At 49.0% G+C, this 26583-nt stretch overlaps 1 protein-coding gene, 12 non-coding genes and 2 pseudogenes across 13 annotated transcripts in view; all 15 read right to left on the reverse strand.

The window, feature by feature from the left end:
- Positions 1-851: 851 nt before the first annotated feature.
- On the reverse strand, positions 852-1015 carry LOC128012326 (U1 spliceosomal RNA). Its single transcript, XR_008182849.1, has one exon. It is a non-coding gene; the product is annotated as a U1 spliceosomal RNA (small nuclear RNA).
- A 379-nt stretch (positions 1016-1394) lies between these two features.
- LOC128012567 (U2 spliceosomal RNA) lies at positions 1395-1585 on the reverse strand. The gene has a single exon (XR_008183091.1). It is a non-coding gene; the product is annotated as a U2 spliceosomal RNA (small nuclear RNA).
- Positions 1586-3044: 1459 nt separating this feature from the next.
- LOC128012327 (U1 spliceosomal RNA) lies at positions 3045-3208 on the reverse strand. Its single transcript, XR_008182850.1, has one exon. It is a non-coding gene; the product is annotated as a U1 spliceosomal RNA (small nuclear RNA).
- A 379-nt stretch (positions 3209-3587) lies between these two features.
- On the reverse strand, positions 3588-3778 carry LOC128012568 (U2 spliceosomal RNA). The gene has a single exon (XR_008183092.1). It is a non-coding gene; the product is annotated as a U2 spliceosomal RNA (small nuclear RNA).
- Positions 3779-5237: 1459 nt separating this feature from the next.
- Positions 5238-5401, reverse strand: LOC128012328 (U1 spliceosomal RNA). The gene has a single exon (XR_008182851.1). It is a non-coding gene; the product is annotated as a U1 spliceosomal RNA (small nuclear RNA).
- Positions 5402-5780: 379 nt separating this feature from the next.
- LOC128012569 (U2 spliceosomal RNA) lies at positions 5781-5971 on the reverse strand. The gene has a single exon (XR_008183093.1). It is a non-coding gene; the product is annotated as a U2 spliceosomal RNA (small nuclear RNA).
- A 2051-nt stretch (positions 5972-8022) lies between these two features.
- LOC128012329 (U1 spliceosomal RNA) lies at positions 8023-8186 on the reverse strand. The gene has a single exon (XR_008182852.1). It is a non-coding gene; the product is annotated as a U1 spliceosomal RNA (small nuclear RNA).
- A 379-nt stretch (positions 8187-8565) lies between these two features.
- LOC128012670 (uncharacterized) lies at positions 8566-8738 on the reverse strand (annotated as a pseudogene).
- A 6420-nt stretch (positions 8739-15158) lies between these two features.
- Positions 15159-15322, reverse strand: LOC128012330 (U1 spliceosomal RNA). Its single transcript, XR_008182853.1, has one exon. It is a non-coding gene; the product is annotated as a U1 spliceosomal RNA (small nuclear RNA).
- A 374-nt stretch (positions 15323-15696) lies between these two features.
- Positions 15697-15887, reverse strand: LOC128012570 (U2 spliceosomal RNA). The gene has a single exon (XR_008183094.1). It is a non-coding gene; the product is annotated as a U2 spliceosomal RNA (small nuclear RNA).
- Positions 15888-18366: 2479 nt separating this feature from the next.
- Positions 18367-18530, reverse strand: LOC128012331 (U1 spliceosomal RNA). The gene has a single exon (XR_008182854.1). It is a non-coding gene; the product is annotated as a U1 spliceosomal RNA (small nuclear RNA).
- Positions 18531-18909: 379 nt separating this feature from the next.
- On the reverse strand, positions 18910-19089 carry LOC128012644 (uncharacterized; annotated as a pseudogene).
- Positions 19090-19097: 8 nt separating this feature from the next.
- Positions 19098-26583, reverse strand: part of LOC128011143 (uncharacterized) — a 168918-nt gene continuing 161432 nt past the window's right edge. Inside the window, exon 4 of the mRNA XM_052593269.1 lies at positions 19098-20111. Within this exon, the coding sequence (XP_052449229.1) occupies positions 19503-20111 (609 nt within the window). The 3' untranslated portion in view covers positions 19098-19502. The remainder of the gene's footprint in view (positions 20112-26583) is intronic.
- On the reverse strand, positions 25496-25659 carry LOC128012332 (U1 spliceosomal RNA). Its single transcript, XR_008182855.1, has one exon. It is a non-coding gene; the product is annotated as a U1 spliceosomal RNA (small nuclear RNA).
- On the reverse strand, positions 26039-26229 carry LOC128012572 (U2 spliceosomal RNA). Its single transcript, XR_008183095.1, has one exon. It is a non-coding gene; the product is annotated as a U2 spliceosomal RNA (small nuclear RNA).

Below are 26583 nucleotides of genomic sequence, written 5' to 3' on the forward strand. Positions count from 1 at the left end.
AATGTAATGTAAAAAGACAATCAAACAAAGATGAAAACACCCGAAACACTGCGGGATCGTAGTACCCTCCCCTGTCTGCAACGTCACCGGGCCTTGTCCCGATCGGCCTGACGGTGGAACTGCAGCGACGGAAAGTACGGCATCGCTCGTAACTCCCAAACGGTTGGTCGCAGAGCCACGTGCCTTATGTCATCGGAATCCTTGGCTCGAGCCAAACGAGACGCAGGTCTCAGATTGGCTCGTCGCTCTGACGAAATTTTCGGGTATTTTGGATTTTGTCGAAAACCTTCTTTTGCAACCTAGCGCCAGGTATTTGGCCCAGTCCCACCCAAATCAGCACAGAAAGCTTCTCTGGAGTCTGACTGTCAATAATCATCCAAAAAAAGAGGAAATTTCCATTCACCTTGGCGAGGGGACCTCAAAACGTGCTAAGGTGGCGTGTCCGAGGTGGCTCGAATGGCTATAACTCCGGGAAGGAGTGAGATCCCTTCACCCAAATCGGCACACCTGTGCAGGGGCTCAGTCCGAGGCCAGGTGAAAAAGGGCGCGGCGACAGGCCACTAGGTGGCGCTGTAAGCGACAACAAAATTAATACGAATCGAAAAAAAGGACAAACAAACAACATGGAGACAGATACAGCTAGGCTGCAGTCAGTCCAATCTACTTTCAAAGTAAGGTCTGCGCTATGTTCGAACTAAACTACCCACCAGGGTCTGATTTTTCAAGAGCGTAAGTGACTTTGTTTCACAGGCGCACAACACGTATCTCGCATGTGACAGAACTCCCCATTCTGAAATGGAAATAAATAAAAAACTGTAAAAACCTCTTCTGCTTTGTTTCACCAACAATTTCAGGGGAGAGCGCGAACGCAGTCCCCCACTACCATAAATTATGCAGTCGAGATTCCCGCATTTGGGGAATTCGCAGGGGTCAGCATGGCCGGAGTGCAATGGACAAGCCTCGCCCTGGGTGAACCGCCTTCTTGATCATGGTGTCTCCCCTGCCAGGTAAGTATGAAGGCGCAGGCGGTCAGCCAGAGGTCTGATTTGCATCTCTACCATCCTCACCAACGGTTAGCCCTCCGCCCCCGCTCCAGGAAAGGAAGGACGGGTGCCTTCCGTTACTGGCCTGGAAACTGCCAAGCTCATGGGCCGGTGCTTCCCAACGCCAGTTTTAGATGACTCTCTTTAAACAAACACACCTGATTCGATGCACCACCTCGTCTAGATGCACCACCACTTCAAGACCTCAGGTGGGTGCATCGTTAGTGGAAGAGTCCAAGACCCCAGGAGGACACATCAGGAAAAAAGTTTGCAATAAACCACAGCATCTGCAATGGCAGCTCTCATTCCTTGTTCTGCTATTCGACACAATAAATGGCAATCCCCAAAAAGGGAAAGCACACCGTTCCTGGAGACACTGCAATACCAGGCCGATGCATGGAGTGGACGGAGCAAGCCCCGGCTCCAGCTCCGTGATCTAAAAATCCATTTAATATGTAGTCCCCGGATGGGGGACGTATCAGATATTAAACTGATAAGAACAGATACTACACTTGATCTTAGCCAAAAGGCCGAGAAGCGATGCTGCTAAGACGCAGCAGGGAGGAAGCCGGACACGGCGATGCCCATCTCGGCTTTGGTAAGTTTTGGGAGACCTAAAAACGCTGGGGGATGGTGGTAGCCTCCCCTGTCTACAACGTCACCGGGCCTCGTCCCGATCGGCCTGACGGAAAGTACGGCATCGCTCGTAACTCCCAAACGGTTGGTCGCAGAGCCACGTGCCTTATGTCATCGGAATCCTTGGCTCGAGCCGAACGAGACGCAGGTCTCAGATTGGCTCGTCGCTCTGACGAAATTTTCGGGTATTTTGGATTTTGTCGAAAACCTTCTTTTGCAACCTAGCGCCAGGTATTTGGCCCAGTCCCACCCAAATCAGCACAGAAAGCTTCTCTGGAGTCTGACTGTCAATAATCATCCAAAAAAAGAGGAAATTTCCATTCACCTTGGCGAGGGGACCTCAAAACGTGCTAAGGTGGCGTGTCCGAGGTGGCTCGAATGGCTATAACTCCGGGAAGGAGTGAGATCCCTTCACCCAAATCGGCACACCTGTGCAGGGGCTCAGTCCGAGGCCAGGTGAAAAGGGGCGCGGCGACAGGCCAGTAGGTGGCGCCGTAAGCTGAAAAATAGGGAAAATGTAATGTAAAAAGACAATCAAACAAAGATGAAAACACCCGAAACACTGCGGGATCGTAGTACCCTCCCCTGTCTGCAACGTCACCGGGCCTTGTCCCGATCGGCCTGACGGTGGAACTGCAGCGACGGAAAGTACGGCATCGCTCGTAACTCCCAAACGGTTGGTCGCAGAGCCACGTGCCTTATGTCATCGGAATCCTTGGCTCGAGCCAAACGAGACGCAGGTCTCAGATTGGCTCGTCGCTCTGACGAAATTTTCGGGTATTTTGGATTTTGTCGAAAACCTTCTTTTGCAACCTAGCGCCAGGTATTTGGCCCAGTCCCACCCAAATCAGCACAGAAAGCTTCTCTGGAGTCTGACTGTCAATAATCATCCAAAAAAAGAGGAAATTTCCATTCACCTTGGCGAGGGGACCTCAAAACGTGCTAAGGTGGCGTGTCCGAGGTGGCTCGAATGGCTATAACTCCGGGAAGGAGTGAGATCCCTTCACCCAAATCGGCACACCTGTGCAGGGGCTCAGTCCGAGGCCAGGTGAAAAAGGGCGCGGCGACAGGCCACTAGGTGGCGCTGTAAGCGACAACAAAATTAATACGAATCGAAAAAAAGGACAAACAAACAACATGGAGACAGATACAGCTAGGCTGCAGTCAGTCCAATCTACTTTCAAAGTAAGGTCTGCGCTATGTTCGAACTAAACTACCCACCAGGGTCTGATTTTTCAAGAGCGTAAGTGACTTTGTTTCACAGGCGCACAACACGTATCTCGCATGTGACAGAACTCCCCATTCTGAAATGGAAATAAATAAAAAACTGTAAAAACCTCTTCTGCTTTGTTTCACCAACAATTTCAGGGGAGAGCGCGAACGCAGTCCCCCACTACCATAAATTATGCAGTCGAGATTCCCGCATTTGGGGAATTCGCAGGGGTCAGCATGGCCGGAGTGCAATGGACAAGCCTCGCCCTGGGTGAACCGCCTTCTTGATCATGGTGTCTCCCCTGCCAGGTAAGTATGAAGGCGCAGGCGGTCAGCCAGAGGTCTGATTTGCATCTCTACCATCCTCACCAACGGTTAGCCCTCCGCCCCCGCTCCAGGAAAGGAAGGACGGGTGCCTTCCGTTACTGGCCTGGAAACTGCCAAGCTCATGGGCCGGTGCTTCCCAACGCCAGTTTTAGATGACTCTCTTTAAACAAACACACCTGATTCGATGCACCACCTCGTCTAGATGCACCACCACTTCAAGACCTCAGGTGGGTGCATCGTTAGTGGAAGAGTCCAAGACCCCAGGAGGACACATCAGGAAAAAAGTTTGCAATAAACCACAGCATCTGCAATGGCAGCTCTCATTCCTTGTTCTGCTATTCGACACAATAAATGGCAATCCCCAAAAAGGGAAAGCACACCGTTCCTGGAGACACTGCAATACCAGGCCGATGCATGGAGTGGACGGAGCAAGCCCCGGCTCCAGCTCCGTGATCTAAAAATCCATTTAATATGTAGTCCCCGGATGGGGGACGTATCAGATATTAAACTGATAAGAACAGATACTACACTTGATCTTAGCCAAAAGGCCGAGAAGCGATGCTGCTAAGACGCAGCAGGGAGGAAGCCGGACACGGCGATGCCCATCTCGGCTTTGGTAAGTTTTGGGAGACCTAAAAACGCTGGGGGATGGTGGTAGCCTCCCCTGTCTACAACGTCACCGGGCCTCGTCCCGATCGGCCTGACGGAAAGTACGGCATCGCTCGTAACTCCCAAACGGTTGGTCGCAGAGCCACGTGCCTTATGTCATCGGAATCCTTGGCTCGAGCCGAACGAGACGCAGGTCTCAGATTGGCTCGTCGCTCTGACGAAATTTTCGGGTATTTTGGATTTTGTCGAAAACCTTCTTTTGCAACCTAGCGCCAGGTATTTGGCCCAGTCCCACCCAAATCAGCACAGAAAGCTTCTCTGGAGTCTGACTGTCAATAATCATCCAAAAAAAGAGGAAATTTCCATTCACCTTGGCGAGGGGACCTCAAAACGTGCTAAGGTGGCGTGTCCGAGGTGGCTCGAATGGCTATAACTCCGGGAAGGAGTGAGATCCCTTCACCCAAATCGGCACACCTGTGCAGGGGCTCAGTCCGAGGCCAGGTGAAAAGGGGCGCGGCGACAGGCCAGTAGGTGGCGCCGTAAGCTGAAAAATAGGGAAAATGTAATGTAAAAAGACAATCAAACAAAGATGAAAACACCCGAAACACTGCGGGATCGTAGTACCCTCCCCTGTCTGCAACGTCACCGGGCCTTGTCCCGATCGGCCTGACGGTGGAACTGCAGCGACGGAAAGTACGGCATCGCTCGTAACTCCCAAACGGTTGGTCGCAGAGCCACGTGCCTTATGTCATCGGAATCCTTGGCTCGAGCCAAACGAGACGCAGGTCTCAGATTGGCTCGTCGCTCTGACGAAATTTTCGGGTATTTTGGATTTTGTCGAAAACCTTCTTTTGCAACCTAGCGCCAGGTATTTGGCCCAGTCCCACCCAAATCAGCACAGAAAGCTTCTCTGGAGTCTGACTGTCAATAATCATCCAAAAAAAGAGGAAATTTCCATTCACCTTGGCGAGGGGACCTCAAAACGTGCTAAGGTGGCGTGTCCGAGGTGGCTCGAATGGCTATAACTCCGGGAAGGAGTGAGATCCCTTCACCCAAATCGGCACACCTGTGCAGGGGCTCAGTCCGAGGCCAGGTGAAAAAGGGCGCGGCGACAGGCCACTAGGTGGCGCTGTAAGCGACAACAAAATTAATACGAATCGAAAAAAAGGACAAACAAACAACATGGAGACAGATACAGCTAGGCTGCAGTCAGTCCAATCTACTTTCAAAGTAAGGTCTGCGCTATGTTCGAACTAAACTACCCACCAGGGTCTGATTTTTCAAGAGCGTAAGTGACTTTGTTTCACAGGCGCACAACACGTATCTCGCATGTGACAGAACTCCCCATTCTGAAATGGAAATAAATAAAAAACTGTAAAAACCTCTTCTGCTTTGTTTCACCAACAATTTCAGGGGAGAGCGCGAACGCAGTCCCCCACTACCATAAATTATGCAGTCGAGATTCCCGCATTTGGGGAATTCGCAGGGGTCAGCATGGCCGGAGTGCAATGGACAAGCCTCGCCCTGGGTGAACCGCCTTCTTGATCATGGTGTCTCCCCTGCCAGGTAAGTATGAAGGCGCAGGCGGTCAGCCAGAGGTCTGATTTGCATCTCTACCATCCTCACCAACGGTTAGCCCTCCGCCCCCGCTCCAGGAAAGGAAGGACGGGTGCCTTCCGTTACTGGCCTGGAAACTGCCAAGCTCATGGGCCGGTGCTTCCCAACGCCAGTTTTAGATGACTCTCTTTAAACAAACACACCTGATTCGATGCACCACCTCGTCTAGATGCACCACCACTTCAAGACCTCAGGTGGGTGCATCGTTAGTGGAAGAGTCCAAGACCCCAGGAGGACACATCAGGAAAAAAGTTTGCAATAAACCACAGCATCTGCAATGGCAGCTCTCATTCCTTGTTCTGCTATTCGACACAATAAATGGCAATCCCCAAAAAGGGAAAGCACACCGTTCCTGGAGACACTGCAATACCAGGCCGATGCATGGAGTGGACGGAGCAAGCCCCGGCTCCAGCTCCGTGATCTAAAAATCCATTTAATATGTAGTCCCCGGATGGGGGACGTATCAGATATTAAACTGATAAGAACAGATACTACACTTGATCTTAGCCAAAAGGCCGAGAAGCGATGCTGCTAAGACGCAGCAGGGAGGAAGCCGGACACGGCGATGCCCATCTCGGCTTTGGTAAGTTTTGGGAGACCTAAAAACGCTGGGGGATGGTGGTAGCCTCCCCTGTCTACAACGTCACCGGGCCTCGTCCCGATCGGCCTGACGGAAAGTACGGCATCGCTCGTAACTCCCAAACGGTTGGTCGCAGAGCCACGTGCCTTATGTCATCGGAATCCTTGGCTCGAGCCGAACGAGACGCAGGTCTCAGATTGGCTCGTCGCTCTGACGAAATTTTCGGGTATTTTGGATTTTGTCGAAAACCTTCTTTTGCAACCTAGCGCCAGGTATTTGGCCCAGTCCCACCCAAATCAGCACAGAAAGCTTCTCTGGAGTCTGACTGTCAATAATCATCCAAAAAAAGAGGAAATTTCCATTCACCTTGGCGAGGGGACCTCAAAACGTGCTAAGGTGGCGTGTCCGAGGTGGCTCGAATGGCTATAACTCCGGGAAGGAGTGAGATCCCTTCACCCAAATCGGCACACCTGTGCAGGGGCTCAGTCCGAGGCCAGGTGAAAAGGGGCGCGGCGACAGGCCAGTAGGTGGCGCCGTAAGCTGAAAAATAGGGAAAATGTAATGTAAAAAGACAATCAAACAAAGATGAAAACACCCGAAACACTGCGGGATCGTAGTACCCTCCCCTGTCTGCAACGTCACCGGGCCTTGTCCCGATCGGCCTGACGGTGGAACTGCAGCGACGGAAAGTACGGCATCGCTCGTAACTCCCAAACGGTTGGTCGCAGAGCCACGTGCCTTATGTCATCGGAATCCTTGGCTCGAGCCAAACGAGACGCAGGTCTCAGATTGGCTCGTCGCTCTGACGAAATTTTCGGGTATTTTGGATTTTGTCGAAAACCTTCTTTTGCAACCTAGCGCCAGGTATTTGGCCCAGTCCCACCCAAATCAGCACAGAAAGCTTCTCTGGAGTCTGACTGTCAATAATCATCCAAAAAAAGAGGAAATTTCCATTCACCTTGGCGAGGGGACCTCAAAACGTGCTAAGGTGGCGTGTCCGAGGTGGCTCGAATGGCTATAACTCCGGGAAGGAGTGAGATCCCTTCACCCAAATCGGCACACCTGTGCAGGGGCTCAGTCCGAGGCCAGGTGAAAAAGGGCGCGGCGACAGGCCAGTAGGTGGCGCCGTAAGCTGAAAAATAGGGAAAATGTAATGTAAAAAGACAATCAAACAAAGATGAAAACACCCGAAACACTGCGGGATCGTAGTACCCTCCCCTGTCTGCAACGTCACCGGGCCTTGTCCCGATCGGCCTGACGGTGGAACTGCAGCGACGGAAAGTACGGCATCGCTCGTAACTCCCAAACGGTTGGTCGCAGAGCCACGTGCCTTATGTCATCGGAATCCTTGGCTCGAGCCAAACGAGACGCAGGTCTCAGATTGGCTCGTCGCTCTGACGAAATTTTCGGGTATTTTGGATTTTGTCGAAAACCTTCTTTTGCAACCTAGCGCCAGGTATTTGGCCCAGTCCCACCCAAATCAGCACAGAAAGCTTCTCTGGAGTCTGACTGTCAATAATCATCCAAAAAAAGAGGAAATTTCCATTCACCTTGGCGAGGGGACCTCAAAACGTGCTAAGGTGGCGTGTCCGAGGTGGCTCGAATGGCTATAACTCCGGGAAGGAGTGAGATCCCTTCACCCAAATCGGCACACCTGTGCAGGGGCTCAGTCCGAGGCCAGGTGAAAAAGGGCGCGGCGACAGGCCACTAGGTGGCGCTGTAAGCGACAACAAAATTAATACGAATCGAAAAAAAGGACAAACAAACAACATGGAGACAGATACAGCTAGGCTGCAGTCAGTCCAATCTACTTTCAAAGTAAGGTCTGCGCTATGTTCGAACTAAACTACCCACCAGGGTCTGATTTTTCAAGAGCGTAAGTGACTTTGTTTCACAGGCGCACAACACGTATCTCGCATGTGACAGAACTCCCCATTCTGAAATGGAAATAAATAAAAAACTGTAAAAACCTCTTCTGCTTTGTTTCACCAACAATTTCAGGGGAGAGCGCGAACGCAGTCCCCCACTACCATAAATTATGCAGTCGAGATTCCCGCATTTGGGGAATTCGCAGGGGTCAGCATGGCCGGAGTGCAATGGACAAGCCTCGCCCTGGGTGAACCGCCTTCTTGATCATGGTGTCTCCCCTGCCAGGTAAGTATGAAGGCGCAGGCGGTCAGCCAGAGGTCTGATTTGCATCTCTACCATCCTCACCAACGGTTAGCCCTCCGCCCCCGCTCCAGGAAAGGAAGGACGGGTGCCTTCCGTTACTGGCCTGGAAACTGCCAAGCTCATGGGCCGGTGCTTCCCAACGCCAGTTTTAGATGACTCTCTTTAAACAAACACACCTGATTCGATGCACCACCTCGTCTAGATGCACCACCACTTCAAGACCTCAGGTGGGTGCATCGTTAGTGGAAGAGTCCAAGACCCCAGGAGGACACATCAGGAAAAAAGTTTGCAATAAACCACAGCATCTGCAATGGCAGCTCTCATTCCTTGTTCTGCTATTCGACACAATAAATGGCAATCCCCAAAAAGGGAAAGCACACCGTTCCTGGAGACACTGCAATACCAGGCCGATGCATGGAGTGGACGGAGCAAGCCCCGGCTCCAGCTCCGTGATCTAAAAATCCATTTAATATGTAGTCCCCGGATGGGGGACGTATCAGATATTAAACTGATAAGAACAGATTTTCTTTCGAAAAAGTTTTATTGTCACCATTTACATTTTTTCCATTTGCATTTTTTCTTTTTCACACAACATTTTCTTTTTAATCACACATTAAAACAAGCAATATAATATATAATAAATACACATGGTAAAATGAAAGAAACAATCATTGTTAAAAAGCATTTGATTAAAACCACAGTGTTTTGCTTGTTTTTAAAAGTCCATTATTGAGGTGTGTTTAAAAGGTGCGGTCAGTTCCAAAAGTAAAATACAAATTTTTAAAAAAAGCAAACAAGCCTCGTATGTATATATATATATATATATATATATATATGTTAATAAAACCTATTTCATGATAAAACAATAAAAAACACCAATTAAAAATCATCTGTTGTGCAAGACCTGGGGTGAGTCCTTATCAAGTGGGTCATCACCCCACTCTCCAGAACAGGGACATGAGATGCTACTTTATGGACTCAGCGGAGATCCCCTCTCCTCCGGCCCGCTGGCCCGCTGTTCCCGTAGCCAGAGTGGTGAGGGTGCATCTACGGGCGGCCAGGGTCGGTGCCTGCCGGGACCCTCTCCGTGCGACCCCGGCCCCCCCGTCCGAATATCGTCGTCCGGTACCCCTGCAGCATTGATGTTACCTTTAGCTCGCATGCATGGAGGGTTACCGTAACGCGCTTCCCCACCAGCAGGTTTCTGGTGGCCCAGATGGCATCCTTGATGACGTTGAGGGTGAGCCAGAGCGAGGTAAATTTCTGTGCCGTCAAGTCCTTCAAGCCCCGGCCCACCCCAAGGATGGCGAGCTGGTACCCGAACTGGGCCCCACCCGCTGGTAGGCACGGGAAATACAGGGGGCCGGTCTTGGCCCACAGGTCCCGCGCAGTGCTGCACTCCCAGAGCAGGTGGTGGACGGTCTCCGGGGAATTGCAGCCGGACCGCGGGCAGATGGGGTTTTTGGCCATGCCTCTGGAGTGCATAACCGCCCTGACCGGGAGGATCTCATGAGCCACCATCCACGATAAGTCCTTGTGCCTGTTCTGGAGAGCGGGGTGAGCCGCGTTCCGCCAAACCTGTTTGGCCTCACTTGGTGTGAGGCCCGGAACTGGACTCACCGGTTCCCGGTCCTGCACAACAGAGATGAGAGACTTGTGTTGAGTTAAAATGGTGACATCTTCACTCTCTAAAAGGTATTTCTTTAAAAACTTTTTTATAAAACTGTACTCTTTGGGCAAGTTAAAAGACACTGGGGTTTTCAAGTCCACTGGTAAAATTTTCAGTGTTCGTAGGTAAGACCCCATCCAGAATCGCGCCATTGCAGCCGTCTTGTTTTCTGTGGATGGGGTCGTGGCATAACTAATGTGCAGGGCGGTGAAGCGGCTGCCTAAAAACAGGTGGGGGTCTGGGAGGCCTTTTCCACCGTTCTCCGGCCTTTTCTTGATGGTCTCCCTCTTCAGGCGCTCCCACTTGGACCCCCACAGGAAGTAAAACACCGCCCTCTCCAGTTTCCCCAGGAACCACCGAGGGGGGCTAAAAACAGAACAGACAAGTAAAATCAGAGGTAAAATCACAGATTTAAAAATTAAAACCTTGCCTTCCATCGTCATCTGTCTTAGTCCCCAAAACCCCAGTCTTTTCCTAACTTTCCCTAACAAGTCAGTCCAGTTTTCCCGTCCACCCCCGTCTTTATCAAATTTAACGCCTAAAATCTTAAAATCGTTGTCTTTAAAAACCAAATCAAGTCCTCCTGTGTCCACGTCTCCCCACGGCCCGAAGAGCTGGGCCTCGGACTTGTTTCTATTGAGTTTGGCGCCCGAGGCCCGACCGTACCAGTCAGTCAAGTCCAGTGCTCTTCGTATTGATAAAACATCTGTGGCTAAAAGAGTTACGTCGTCCATATATAAAACACAGGTCGCCGTCAGTCCCCCCGTCCCAGGAACGTCCAGTCCTTTGATCCATTTGTCCCTTCTCAAGATCTGTGCCAGTGGCTCGATGCAAGCCACATACAGAAGAGGAGATAAAGGACATCCCTGACGGACACCACTGTGTATGTCCACAGCTTTGGAAAGATGCCCATTTATTAGAATTTTGCTGACTATTCCCTTGTACAGCAGTCCCACCCAGGCTATAAACCTCTTTGGAAGCCCCATTTTCTCCAGAACCTGGAAGAGGTACTGGTGCGAGACTCGATCAAATGCTTTTTCAAAATCTAAATTTAGGACTACTAGCCGAATATTTCTGTCTCTCGCGTAACAGATGGCGTCTCTAATCAGCACTAGGTTGTCTGTTATCTTTCTTCCGGGCACAGCACAAGCTTGATCCGGGTGGATCACGTCCTCTAAAACAGTCGACATGCGTGTTGCTAAAATCTTACTAAAAAGTTTACAATCAAAATTTAAAAGCGTGATTGGTCGCCAGTTTTTCAAGTCAGTCTTGTCTCCTTTCTTATGTAATAATGAAACTATCCCTACTCTAAAGCTGTCAGGAAGTCTGTCAAGAGTCTCAAATTCTTTAAAAACGGTCAACAGTTCGTGTGCTAAAATGTCCCAGAAAGTCAGATAAAATTCAAAGGGAAGTCCGTCAATGCCAGGGGACTTCCCTTTTTTAAAATGTTTTAAAGCTTTCTGAGTTTCTAAAACTGTAAAATCCTGGGATAAAAGCACATCTGGGCTCTTTACCTTTTTATTTAAAAAGGTTAAAACTTCCTCTAAAACCCCATTATGAGCCTCTTTTGCACTATATAAATTATTATAAAAGTTTTCAGTTTCATTTAAAATCTCTTTTGTGCCGCTTGCTTCCCTCCCGGTAAAAGTCTTCAAAGCAGAGATTGACCCACCCCGTGTAATATTTTTTTTAAAAAAGTATCTTGTGCATTTCTCCCCTTCTTCTATTTCTCTTTCTTTACATCTTAAAATAACACCCCTACTCTGAACTTCGAATAAAACTGACATTTCTTTCTTGACTTCTTTTATCTCTTCTGTAAAATCCAATCCACTGTTTAAAAGGTTAAAATATCTCTGCAGTCTTTTTTGCAGCCCCATCATGTGTCTTCTTTCCCTGTTCTTTTTCCTTTTCCCTATATTTCTAAAAAACTGTCTTGTCCGGTCCTTAACCACTTCCCACCACTGTGCACGTGTATCATAAAAGTCTTGGAGGGTCTGCCATTGGCTGAACTGCTCCCTATACTCTCTAACCACTTCTTCATCCTCTAATAGGGAACAGTTCAGCTTCCACAGCCCTCCTCCTACCGTCACACCCATGGAAAGTGAAAGGGTGCAAGACAGTATCATGTGATCAGAAAAAAAGGGAGGGGTCAATGTTGCATCGGTTGGCGGGCAGTCCCTTGTAAAAACATAGTCAATTCGAGAGGCTCTGGTGCCATCACCACTGAACCAGGTGAAGCCCTCCTCTCTTTGATGCAGTTGTTTAAAACAGTCAACTAACTTAAAATCCTTGACTAAATTTTGCAATAAAACCGATGTCTTATCGACCTTAAAATCTTCTCCTACTCTCTTCCTATCTGTTTTGGATAAAACACAGTTAAAATCCCCTGCTAATATTAGGGGAGCCCTGCCTAACATGTGGGGCTGCAGGTCTTCTAAAAGCTCATATCTGTCATTTTTTTCTGTAAAACCATACACATTAAGAACCTTAAAATCCCTCCCTAAAAAAGTCAGGTTTGCTAAAAGAGCCCGCCCTTCCCTCACCACAGTGCTATCCTTCACCGTGATGTTTGAATTGTTGATTAAAATAGCGACACCGTCATTCTTGTTGAAGTTGGAGCCACTCCATATTGAGGGCCCCATGGTCCACATCTCCTCCAACTCTCTGTAACTATTTAAAAAGGGCAGAGCACACTCTTGCAGTAAAAACAAATCTGACTTAAAACACTTTAAAAAGGATAAAATGCTCTGTGCTCGTAAGGTGGACCTCACACTTCTTACATTAATGGTAGAGATAGTGAGGGCCATGAGCAGTATGGTTAAAACAGTATGAGACATTTAAACAGAAGACAAAAAGACTACAAAAATATACTTAAAATCATGTTTTATCTTGTTTCACCTGCCCTTCCTTTCTCACAGATGAACTGGGTCCTGGAGAGCAGGTGCTCGACGCCTCGGGTGCTACAGAGAAATCCTCTTGTAACTCCCTAGGCGACGATGTTCTTAGCTTGATGTGCAAAAAAGATACCTCATTTGGGGACTCTAGGGGCCACATGCGTTCTTGATCTTCCAAATCGGAACTATCAAGCCGCTGTGCTGCCCTAGCTTTTTTCTCCTCGGTTTCCACCAGAGGAGATCCCGCAGGTCTTTTTTGCACTTGAGCATTTGGGAGTGAACACTCAAATTCACTCCCACTGGATTCCTGTACCAACTCTGACACCGTTTGTAGGGAGGAGCTTGTTTCTCCCTCGGTCACTTCTCCTTCCGTGCCTTTTTCCATTTCAATATCTGACTCCGCCCCTATCGCCGCCCCACTTCCTCCTTCCTGCCCAATCCCTGAGGCTGGCTGGGAATTTGAAATTCCCGCCAAAACCTCAGGGACCGCCTCCTCTTTCCTTTCTTCGTTTGTTTGGTGCCAATGTGGGGCGGCCATTTTGAGCTTGTTGGCAAAACTTTTAGGGCAATCTCTGTAGAGGTGGTTTGAATCTCCACAAAGATTGCACCGCCTGCCATTGGTACACTGTTCAAACCCGTGACCAATTTCTTTGCACTTCCCACAAACTAATTCTTGGCATACATCGGCTAAGTGACCAAATTTCCCACATTTCCGACATAACTTAGGCATACCCTGGTAATGAATGTAGCCTCTGTTCTCTCCAAGCACAATCATGGAGGGCAGATGTTTCAGGCCCTGGTAGCGCCCAGCGTCCTCCCATTGTTTAATGGGGATTCGCCAGGAGCATGTCCAGATACCATCTTCATCTAGCACCTTGACTGGCTGGCCTCGAACAGTGCAAAATCTACCCAGCCACACACATATATCTTCACCAGTCACAGTTTCATTGAACATTCTGACAATCACAGTTTTAAGTGTGTTGTCAGAAAGTTTCTCCACCATAAACATAGAGAACTGGGATTTAACAGATTCAAACCTTTGCCAAAACTCACTTAGCAGGGAAGCAGTCTTAAAACTCAAATCAAAACCTTTGTTCAGAGGCAGAGTCATCAAACAATTCAGGTCTTCAGGCTTAAAATGTAAGGTCTTTTGAACAAGCTTTCTGGAAAAGTCCATGCGGGACATACCCAGAAGCTTTCCATCGACCTCCTTGAATATAAAACGCACGCTGTGGTGCCTCCGCATGCCGGCACGAGCAGCCGACATGGTGGAGGCACCACCAGCACGCAGCGGCTAAAACAAACAATAAATTAACTAAATAAATTAGATAAAACCTTCTTACCTTAAAAACAAGTAGATTCTCCGCAAAGCGAGTCGTCTCCAATTAAAAGCCGCTTGTCAATTTACCTCTTGGAGGATAGAGGACTCGTGCCACAAGCCACACACGAGCCTAAAGGTCCACCTAGAGGCGATCGCTGTCTCAACCGTCCGACCAGACCACGTGATCTTAGCCAAAAGGCCGAGAAGCGATGCTGCTAAGACGCAGCAGGGAGGAAGCCGGACACGGCGATGCCCATCTCGGCTTTGGTAAGTTTTGGGAGACCTAAAAACGCTGGGGGATGGTGGTAGCCTCCCCTGTCTACAACGTCACCGGGCCTCGTCCCGATCGGCCTGACGGAAAGTACGGCATCGCTCGTAACTCCCAAACGGTTGGTCGCAGAGCCACGTGCCTTATGTCATCGGAATCCTTGGCTCGAGCCGAACGAGACGCAGGTCTCAGATTGGCTCGTCGCTCTGACGAAATTTTCGGGTATTTTGGATTTTGTCGAAAACCTTCTTTTGCAACCTAGCGCCAGGTATTTGGCCCAGTCCCACCCAAATCAGCACAGAAAGCTTCTCTGGAGTCTGACTGTCAATAATCATCCAAAAAAAGAGGAAATTTCCATTCACCTTGGCGAGGGGACCTCAAAACGTGCTAAGGTGGCGTGTCCGAGGTGGCTCGAATGGCTATAACTCCGGGAAGGAGTGAGATCCCTTCACCCAAATCGGCACACCTGTGCAGGGGCTCAGTCCGAGGCCAGGTGAAAAAGGGCGCGGCGACAGGCCACTAGGTGGCGCTGTAAGCGACAACAAAATTAATACGAATCGAAAAAAAGGACAAACAAACAACATGGAGACAGATACAGCTAGGCTGCAGTCAGTCCAATCTACTTTCAAAGTAAGGTCTGCGCTATGTTCGAACTAAACTACCCACCAGGGTCTGATTTTTCAAGAGCGTAAGTGACTTTGTTTCACAGGCGCACAACACGTATCTCGCATGTGACAGAACTCCCCATTCTGAAATGGAAATAAATAAAAAACTGTAAAAACCTCTTCTGCTTTGTTTCACCAACAATTTCAGGGGAGAGCGCGAACGCAGTCCCCCACTACCATAAATTATGCAGTCGAGATTCCCGCATTTGGGGAATTCGCAGGGGTCAGCATGGCCGGAGTGCAATGGACAAGCCTCGCCCTGGGTGAACCGCCTTCTTGATCATGGTGTCTCCCCTGCCAGGTAAGTATGAAGGCCCAGGCGGTCAGCCAGAGGTCTGATTTGCATCTCTACCATCCTCACCAACGGTTAGCCCTCCGCCCCCGCTCCAGGAAAGGAAGGACGGGTGCCTTCCGTTACTGGCCTGGAAACTGCCAAGCTCATGGGCCGGTGCTTCCCAACGCCAGTTTTAGATGACTCTCTTTAAACAAACACACCTGATTCGATGCACCACCTCGTCTGTGAAAGACTTCAAGACCTCAGGTGGGTGCATCGTTAGTGGAAGAGTCCAAGACCCCAGGAGGACACATCAGGAAAAAAGTTTGCAATAAACCACAGCATCTGCAATGGCAGCTCTCATTCCTTGTTCTGCTATTCGACACAATAAATGGCAATCCCCAAAAAGGGAAAGCACACCGTTCCTGGAGACACTGCAATACCAGGCCGATGCATGGAGTGGACGGAGCAAGCCCCGGCTCCAGCTCCGTGATCTAAAAATCCATTTAATATGTAGTCCCCGGATGGGGGACGTATCAGATATTAAACTGATAAGAACAGATACTACACTTGATCTTAGCCAAAAGGCCGAGAAGCGATGCTGCTAAGACGCAGCAGGGAGGAAGCCGGACACGGCGATGCCCATCTCGGCTTTGGTAAGTTTTGGGAGACCTAAAAACGCTGGGGGATGGTGGTAGCCTCCCCTGTCTACAACGTCACCGGGCCTCGTCCCGATCGGCCTGACGGAAAGTACGGCATCGCTCGTAACTCCCAAACGGTTGGTCGCAGAGCCACGTGCCTTATGTCATCGGAATCCTTGGCTCGAGCCGAACGAGACGCAGGTCTCAGATTGGCTCGTCGCTCTGACGAAATTTTCGGGTATTTTGGATTTTGTCGAAAACCTTCTTTTGCAACCTAGCGCCAGGTATTTGGCCCAGTCCCACCCAAATCAGCACAGAAAGCTTCTCTGGAGTCTGACTGTCAATAATCATCCAAAAAAAGAGGAAATTTCCATTCACCTTGGCGAGGGGACCTCAAAACGTGCTAAGGTGGCGTGTCCGAGGTGGCTCGAATGGCTATAACTCCGGGAAGGAGTGAGATCCCTTCACCCAAATCGGCACACCTGTGCAGGGGCTCAGTCCGAGGCCAGGTGAAAAGGGGCGTGGCGACAGGCCAGTAGGTGGCGCCGTAAGCTGAAAAATAGGGAAAATGTAATGTAAAAAGACAATCAAACAAAGATGAAAACACCCGAAACACTGCGGGATCGTAGTACCCTCCCCTGTCTGCAACGTCACCGGGCCTTGTCCCGATCGGCCTGACGGTGGAACTGCAGCGACGGAAAGTACGGCATCGCTCGTAACTCCCAAACGGTTGGTCGCAGAGCCACGTGCCTTATGTCATCGGAATCCTTGGCTCGAGCCGAACGAGACGCAGGTCTCAGATTGGCTCGTCGCTCTGACGAAATTTTCGGGTATTTTGGATTTTGTCGAAAACCTTCTTTTGCAACCTAGCGCCAGGTATTTGGCCCAGTCCCACCCAAATCAGCACAGAAAGCTTCTCTGGAGTCTGACTGTCAATAATCATCCAAAAAAAGAGGAAATTTCCATTCACCTTGGCGAGGGGACCTCAAAACGTGCTAAGGTGGCGTGTCCGAGGTGGCTCGAAAAGGGGCGTGGCGACAGGCCAGTAGGTGGCGCCGTAAGCTGAAAAATAGGGAAAATGTAATGTAAAAAGACAATCAAACAAAGATGAAAACACCCGAAACACTGCGGGATCGTAGTACCCTCCCCTGTCTGCAACGTCACCGGGCCTTGTCCCGATCGGCCTGACGGTGGAACTGCAGCGACGGAAAGTACTGCATCGCTCGTAACTCCCAAACGGTTGGTCGCAGAGCCACGTGCCTTATGTCATCGGAATCCTTGGCTCGAGCCGAACGAGACGCAGGTCTCAGATTGGCTCGTCGCTCTGACGAAATTTTCGGGTATTTTGGATTTTGTCGAAAACCTTCTTTTGCAACCTAGCGCCAGGTATTTGGCCCAGTCCCACCCAAATCAGCACAGAAAGCTTCTCTGGAGTCTGACTGTCAATAATCATCCAAAAAAAGAGGAAATTTCCATTCACCTTGGCGAGGGGACCTCAAAACGTGCTAAGGTGGCGTGTCCGAGGTGGCTCGAAAAGGGGCGTGGCGACAGGCCAGTAGGTGGCGCCGTAAGCTGAAAAATAGGGAAAATGTAATGTAAAAAGACAATCAAACAAAGATGAAAACACCCGAAACACTGCGGGATCGTAGTACCCTCCCCTGTCTGCAACGTCACCGGGCCTTGTCCCGATCGGCCTGACGGTGGAACTGCAGCGACGGAAAGTACGGCATCGCTCGTAACTCCCAAACGGTTGGTCGCAGAGCCACGTGCCTTATGTCATCGGAATCCTTGGCTCGAGCCGAACGAGACGCAGGTCTCAGATTGGCTCGTCGCTCTGACGAAATTTTCGGGTATTTTGGATTTTGTCGAAAACCTTCTTTTGCAACCTAGCGCCAGGTATTTGGCCCAGTCCCACCCAAATCAGCACAGAAAGCTTCTCTGGAGTCTGACTGTCAATAATCATCCAAAAAAAGAGGAAATTTCCATTCACCTTGGCGAGGGGACCTCAAAACGTGCTAAGGTGGCGTGTCCGAGGTGGCTCGAATGGCTATAACTCCGGGAAGGAGTGAGATCCCTTCACCCAAATCGGCACACCTGTGCAGGGGCTCAGTCCGAGGCCAGGTGAAAAAGGGCGCGGCGACAGGCCACTAGGTGGCGCTGTAAGCGACAACAAAATTAATACGAATCGAAAAAAAGGACAAACAAACAACATGGAGACAGATACAGCTAGGCTGCAGTCAGTCCAATCTACTTTCAAAGTAAGGTCTGCGCTATGTTCGAACTAAACTACCCACCAGGGTCTGATTTTTCAAGAGCGTAAGTGACTTTGTTTCACAGGCGCACAACACGTATCTCGCATGTGACAGAACTCCCCATTCTGAAATGGAAATAAATAAAAAACTGTAAAAACCTCTTCTGCTTTGTTTCACCAACAATTTCAGGGGAGAGCGCGAACGCAGTCCCCCACTACCATAAATTATGCAGTCGAGATTCCCGCATTTGGGGAATTCGCAGGGGTCAGCATGGCCGGAGTGCAATGGACAAGCCTCGCCCTGGGTGAACCGCCTTCTTGATCATGGTGTCTCCCCTGCCAGGTAAGTATGAAGGCGCAGGCGGTCAGCCAGAGGTCTGATTTGCATCTCTACCATCCTCACCAACGGTTAGCCCTCCGCCCCCGCTCCAGGAAAGGAAGGACGGGTGCCTTCCGTTACTGGCCTGGAAACTGCCAAGCTCATGGGCCGGTGCTTCCCAACGCCAGTTTTAGATGACTCTCTTTAAACAAACACACCTGATTCGATGCACCACCTCGTCTAGATGCACCACCACTTCAAGACCTCAGGTGGGTGCATCGTTAGTGGAAGAGTCCAAGACCCCAGGAGGACACATCAGGAAAAAAGTTTGCAATAAACCACAGCATCTGCAATGGCAGCTCTCATTCCTTGTTCTGCTATTCGACACAATAAATGGCAATCCCCAAAAAGGGAAAGCACACCGTTCCTGGAGACACTGCAATACCAGGCCGATGCATGGAGTGGACGGAGCAAGCCCCGGCTCCAGCTCCGTGATCTAAAAATCCATTTAATATGTAGTCCCCGGATGGGGGACGTATCAGATATTAAACTGATAAGAACAGATTTTTTTTTTTCTTTCGAAAAAGTTTTATTGTCACCATTTACATTTTTTTCATTTGCATTTTTTCTTTTTCACACACCATTTTCTTTTTAATCACACATTAAAACAAGCAATATAATATATAATAAATACACATGGTAAAATGAAAGAAACAATCATTGTTAAAAAGCATTTGATTAAAACCACAGTGTTTTGCTTGTTTTTAAAAGTCCATTATTGAGGTGTGTTTAAAAGGTGCGGTCAGTTCCAAAAGTAAAATACAAATTTTAAAAAAAGCAAACAAGCCTCGTATATATATATATATATATGTTAATAAAACCTATTTCATGATAAAACAATAAAAAACACCAATTAAAAATCATCTGTTGTGCAAGACCGGGGGTGAGTCCTTATCAAGTGGGTCATCACCCCACTCTCCAGAACAGGGACATGAGATGCTACTTTATGGACTCAGCGGAGATCCCCTCTCCTCCGGCCCGCTGGCCCGCTGTTCCCGTAGCCAGAGTGGTGAGGGTGCATCTACGGGCGGCCAGGGTCGGTGCCTGCCGGGACCCTCTCCGTGCGACCCCGGCCCCCCCCGTCCGAATATCGTCGTCCGGTACCCCTGCAGCATTGATGTTACCTTTAGCTCGCATGCATGGAGGGTTACCGTAACGCGCTTCCCCACCAGCAGGTTTCTGGTGGCCCAGATGGCATCCTTGATGACGTTGAGGGTGAGCCAGAGCGAGGTAAATTTCTGTGCCGTCAAGTCCTTCAAGCCCCGGCCCACCCCAAGGATGGCGAGCTGGTACCCGAACTGGGCCCCACCCGCTGGTAGGCACGGGAAATACAGGGGGCCGGTCTTGGCCCACAGGTCCCGCGCAGTGCTGCACTCCCAGAGCAGGTGGTGGACGGTCTCCGGGGAATTGCAGCCGGACCGCGGGCAGATGGGGTTTTTGGCCATGCCTCTGGAGTGCATAACCGCCCTGACCGGGAGGATCTCATGAGCCACCATCCACGATAAGTCCTTGTGCCTGTTCTGGAGAGCGGGGTGAGCCGCGTTCCGCCAAACCTGTTTGGCCTCACTTGGTGTGAGGCCCGGAACTGGACTCACCGGTTCCCGGTCCTGCACAACAGAGATGAGAGACTTGTGTTGAGTTAAAATGGTGACATCTTCACTCTCTAAAAGGTATTTCTTTAAAAACTTTTTTATAAAACTGTACTCTTTGGGCAAGTTAAAAGACACTGGGGTTTTCAAGTCCACTGGTAAAATTTTCAGTGTTCGTAGGTAAGACCCCATCCAGAATCGCGCCATTGCAGCCGTCTTGTTTTCTGTGGATGGGGTCATGGCATAACTAATGTGCAGGGCGGTGAAGCGGCTGCCTAAAAACAGGTGGGGGTCTGGGAGGCCTTTTCCACCGTTCTCCGGCCTTTTCTTGATGGTCTCCCTCTTCAGGCGCTCCCACTTGGACCCCCACAGGAAGTAAAACACCGCCCTCTCCAGTTTCCCCAGGAACCACAGAGGGGGGCTAAAAACAGAACAGACAAGTAAAATCAGAGGTAAAATCACAGATTTAAAAATTAAAACCTTGCCTTCCATCGTCATCTGTCTTAGTCCCCAAAACCCCAGTCTTTTCCTAACTTTCCCTAACAAGTCAGTCCAGTTTTCCCATCCACCCCCGTCTTTATCAAATTTAACGCCTAAAATCTTAAAATCGTTGTCTTTAAAAACCAAATCAAGTCCTCCTGTGTCCACGTCTCCCCACGGCCCGAAGAGCTGGGCCTCGGACTTGTTCCTATTGAGTTTGGCGCCCGAGGCCCGACCGTACCAGTCAGTCAAGTCCAGTGCTCTTCGTATTGATAAAACGTCTGTGGCTAAAAGAGTTACGTCATCCATATATAAAACACAGGTCGCCGTCAGTCCCCCCGTCCCAGGAACGTCCAGTCCTTTGATCCATTTGTCCCTTCTCAAGATCTGCGCCAGTGGCTCGATGCAAGCCACATACAGAAGAGGAGATAAAGGACATCCCTGACGGACACCACTGTGTATGTCCACAGCTTTGGAAAGATGCCCATTTATTAGAATTTTGCTGACTATTCCCTTGTACAGCAGTCCCACCCAGGCTATAAACCTCTTTGGAAGCCCCATTTTCTCCAGAACCTGGAAGAGGTACTGGTGCGAGACTCGATCAAATGCTTTTTCAAAATCTAAATTTAGGACTACTAGCCGAATATTTCTGTCTCTCGCGTAACAGATGGCGTCTCTAATCAGCACTAGGTTGTCTGTTATCTTTCTTCCGGGCACAGCACAAGCTTGATCCGGGTGGATCACGTCCTCTAAAACAGTCGACATGCGTGTTGCTAAAATCTTACTAAAAAGTTTACAATCAAAATTTAAAAGCGTGATTGGTCGCCAGTTTTTCAAGTCAGTCTTGTCTCCTTTCTTATGTAATAATGAAACTATCCCTACTCTAAAGCTGTCAGGAAGTCTGTCAAGAGTCTCAAATTCTTTAAAAACGGTCAACAGTTCGTGTGCTAAAATGTCCCAGAAAGTCAGATAAAATTCAAAGGGAAGTCCGTCAATGCCAGGGGACTTCCCTTTTTTAAAATGTTTTAAAGCTTTCTGAATTTCTAAAACTGTAAAATCCTGGGATAAAAGCACATCTGGGCTCTTTACCTTTTTATTTAAAAAGGTTAAAACTTCCTCTAAAACCCCATTATGAGCCTCTTTTGCACTATATAAATTATTATAAAAGTTTTCAGTTTCATTTAAAATCTCTTTTGTGCCGCTTGCTTCCCTCCCGGTAAAAGTCTTCAAAGCAGAGATTGACCCACCCCGTGTAATAATTTTTTTAAAAAAGTATCTTGTGCATTTCTCCCCTTCTTCTATTTCTCTTTCTTTACATCTTAAAATTACACCCCTACTCTGAACTTCGAATAAAACTGACATTTCTTTCTTGACTTCTTTAATCTCTTCTGTAAAATCCAATCCACTGTTTAAAAGGTTAAAATATCTCTGCAGTCTTTTTTGCAGCCCCATCATGTGTCTTCTTTCCCTGTTCTTTTTCCTTTTCCCTATATTTCTAAAAAACTGTCTTGTCCGGTCCTTAACCACTTCCCACCACTGTGCACGTGTATCATAAAAGTCTTGGAGGGTCTGCCATTGGCTGAACTGCTCCCTATACTCTCTAACCACTTCTTCATCCTCTAATAGGGAACAGTTCAGCTTCCACAGCCCTCCTCCTACCGTCACACCCATGGAAAGTGAAAGGGTGCAAGACAGTATCATGTGATCAGAGAAAAAGGGAGGGGTCAATGTTGCATCGGTTGGCGGGCAGTCCCTTGTAAAAACATAGTCAATTCGAGAGGCTCTGGTGCCATCACCACTGAACCAGGTGAAGCCCTCCTCTCTTTGATGCAGTTGTTTAAAACAGTCAACTAACTTAAAATCCTTGACTAAATTTTGCAATAAAACCGATGTCTTATCGACCTTAAAATCTTCTCCTACTCTCTTCCTATCTGTTTTGGATAAAACACAGTTAAAATCCCCTGCTACTATTAGGGGAGCCCTGCCTAACATGTGGAGCTGCAGGTCTTCTAAAAGCTCATATCTGTCATTTTTTTCTGTAAAACCATACACATTAAGAACCTTAAAATCCCTCCCTAAAAAAGTCAGGTTTGCTAAAAGAGCCCGCCCTTCCCTCACCACAGTGCTATCCTTCACCGTGATGTTTGAATTGTTGATTAAAATAGCGACACCGTCATTCTTGTTGAAGTTGGAGCCACTCCATATTGAGGGCCCCATGGTCCACATCTCCTCCAACTTTCTGTAACTATTTAAAAAGGGGAGAGCACACTCTTGCAGTAAAAACAAATCTGACTTAAAACACTTTAAAAAGGATAAAATGCTCTGTGCTCGTAAGGTGGACCTCACACTTCTTACATTAATGGTAGAGATAGTGAGGGCCATGAGCAGTATGGTTAAAACAGTATGAGACATTTAAACAGAAGACAAAAAGACTACAAAAATATACTTAAAATCATGTTTTATCTTGTTTCACCTGCCCTTCCTTTCTCACAGATAAACTGGGTCCTGGAGAGCAGGTGCTCGACGCCTCGGGTGCTACAGAGAAATCCTCTTGTAACTCCCTAGGCGACGATGTTCTTAGCTTGATGTGCAAAAAAGATACCTCATTTGGGGACTCTAGGGGCCACATGCGTTCTTGATCTTCCAAATCGGAACTATCAAGCCGCTGTGCTGCCCTAGCTTTTTTCTCCTCGGTTTCCACCAGAGGAGATCCCGCAGGTCTTTTTTGCACTTGAGCATTTGGGAGTGAACACTCAAATTCACTCCCACTGGATTCCTGTACCAACTCTGACACCGTTTGTAGGGAGGAGGATGTTTCTCCCTCGGTCACTTCTCCTTCCGTGCCTTTTTCCATTTCAATATCTGACTCCGCCCCTATGGCCGCCCCACTTCCTCCTTCCTGCCCAATCCCTGAGGCTGGCTGGGAATTTGAAATTCCCGCCAAAACCTCAGGGACCGCCTCCTCTTTCCTTTCTTCGTTTGTTTGGTGCCAATGTGGGGCGGCCATTTTGAGCTTGTTGGCAAAACTTTTAGGGCAATCTCTGTAGAGGTGGTTTGAATCTCCACAAAGATTGCACCGCCTGCCATTGGTACACTGTTCAAACCCGTGACCAATTTCTTTGCACTTCCCACAAACTAATTCTTGGCATACATCGGCTAAGTGACCAAATTTCCCACATTTCCGACATAACTTAGGCATACCCTGGTAATGAATGTAGCCTCTGTTCTCTCCAAGCACAATCATGGAGGGCAGATGTTTCAGGCCCTGGTAGCCCCCAGCGTCCTCCCATTGTTTAATGGGGATTCGCCAGGAGCATGTCCAGATACCATCTTCATCTAGCACCTTGACTGGCTGGCCTCGAACAGTGCAAAATCTACCCAGCCACACACATATATCTTCACCAGTCACAGTTTCATTGAACATTCTGACAATCACAGTTTTAAGTGTGTTGTCAGAAAGTTTCTCCACCATAAACATAGAGAACTGGGATTTAACAGATTCAAACCTTTGCCAAAACTCACTTAGCAGGGAAGCAGTCTTAAAACTTAAATCAAAACCTTTGTTCAGAGGCAGAGTCATCAAACAATTCAGGTCTTCAGGCTTAAAATGTAAGGTCTTTTGAACAAGCTTTCTGGAAAAGTCCATGCGGGACATACCCAGAAGCTTTCCATCGACCTCCTTGAATATAAAACGCACGCTGTGGTGCCTCCGCATGCCGGCACGAGCAGCCGACATGGTGGAGGCACCACCAGCACGCAGCGGCTAAAACAAACAATAAATTAACTAAATAAATTAGATAAAACCTTCTTACCTTAAAAACAAGTTGATTCTCCGCAAAGCAAGTCGTCTCCAATTAAAAGCCGCTTGTCAATTTACCTCTTGGAGGATAGAGGACTCGTGCCACAAGCCACACACGAGCCTAAAGGTCCACCTAGAGGCGATCGCTGTCTCAACCGTCCGACCAGACCACGTGATCTTAGCCAAAAGGCCGAGAAGCGATGCTGCTAAGACGCAGCAGGGAGGAAGCCGGACACGGCGATGCCCATCTCGGCTTTGGTAAGTTTTGGGAGACCTAAAAACGCTGGGGGATGGTGGTAGCCTCCCCTGTCTACAACGTCACCGGGCCTCGTCCCGATCGGCCTGACGGAAAGTACGGCATCGCTCGTAACTCCCAAACGGTTGGTCGCAGAGCCACGTGCCTTATGTCATCGGAATCCTTGGCTCGAGCCGAACGAGACGCAGGTCTCAGATTGGCTCGTCGCTCTGACGAAATTTTCGGGTATTTTGGATTTTGTCGAAAACCTTCTTTTGCAACCTAGCGCCAGGTATTTGGCCCAGTCCCACCCAAATCAGCACAGAAAGCTTCTCTGGAGTCTGACTGTCAATAATCATCCAAAAAAAGAGGAAATTTCCATTCACCTTGGCGAGGGGACCTCAAAACGTGCTAAGGTGGCGTGTCCGAGGTGGCTCGAATGGCTATAACTCCGGGAAGGAGTGAGATCCCTTCACCCAAATCGGCACACCTGTGCAGGGGCTCAGTCCGAGGCCAGGTGAAAAAGGGCGCGGCGACAGGCCACTAGGTGGCGCTGTAAGCGACAACAAAATTAATACGAATCGAAAAAAAGGACAAACAAACAACATGGAGACAGATACAGCTAGGCTGCAGTCAGTCCAATCTACTTTCAAAGTAAGGTCTGCGCTATGTTCGAACTAAACTACCCACCAGGGTCTGATTTTTCAAGAGCGTAAGTGACTTTGTTTCACAGGCGCACAACACGTATCTCGCATGTGACAGAACTCCCCATTCTGAAATGGAAATAAATAAAAAACTGTAAAAACCTCTTCTGCTTTGTTTCACCAACAATTTCAGGGGAGAGCGCGAACGCAGTCCCCCACTACCATAAATTATGCAGTCGAGATTCCCGCATTTGGGGAATTCGCAGGGGTCAGCATGGCCGGAGTGCAATGGACAAGCCTCGCCCTGGGTGAACCGCCTTCTTGATCATGGTGTCTCCCCTGCCAGGTAAGTATGAAGGCGCAGGCGGTCAGCCAGAGGTCTGATTTGCATCTCTACCATCCTCACCAACGGTTAGCCCTCCGCCCCCGCTCCAGGAAAGGAAGGACGGGTGCCTTCCGTTACTGGCCTGGAAACTGCCAAGCTCATGGGCCGGTGCTTCCCAACGCCAGTTTTAGATGACTCTCTTTAAACAAACACACCTGATTCGATGCACCACCTCGTCTAGATGCACCACCACTTCAAGACCTCAGGTGGGTGCATCGTTAGTGGAAGAGTCCAAGACCCCAGGAGGACACATCAGGAAAAAAGTTTGCAATAAACCACAGCATCTGCAATGGCAGCTCTCATTCCTTGTTCTGCTATTCGACACAATAAATGGCAATCCCCAAAAAGGGAAAGCACACCGTTCCTGGAGACACTGCAATACCAGGCCGATGCATGGAGTGGACGGAGCAAGCCCCGGCTCCAGCTCCGTGATCTAAAAATCCATTTAATATGTAGTCCCCGGATGGGGGACGTATCAGATATTAAACTGATAAGAACAGATACTACACTTGATCTTAGCCAAAAGGCCGAGAAGCGATGCTGCTAAGACGCAGCAGGGAGGAAGCCGGACACGGCGATGCCCATCTCGGCTTTGGTAAGTTTTGGGAGACCTAAAAACGCTGGGGGATGGTGGTAGCCTCCCCTGTCTACAACGTCACCGGGCCTCGTCCCGATCGGCCTGACGGAAAGTACGGCATCGCTCGTAACTCCCAAACGGTTGGTCGCAGAGCCACGTGCCTTATGTCATCGGAATCCTTGGCTCGAGCCGAACGAGACGCAGGTCTCAGATTGGCTCGTCGCTCTGACGAAATTTTCGGGTATTTTGGATTTTGTCGAAAACCTTCTTTTGCAACCTAGCGCCAGGTATTTGGCCCAGTCCCACCCAAATCAGC

This window comes from Carassius gibelio, chromosome B23 (assembly GCF_023724105.1).
Source record: "Carassius gibelio isolate Cgi1373 ecotype wild population from Czech Republic chromosome B23, carGib1.2-hapl.c, whole genome shotgun sequence".
Classification (NCBI taxonomy): domain Eukaryota; kingdom Metazoa; phylum Chordata; class Actinopteri; order Cypriniformes; family Cyprinidae; genus Carassius; species Carassius gibelio.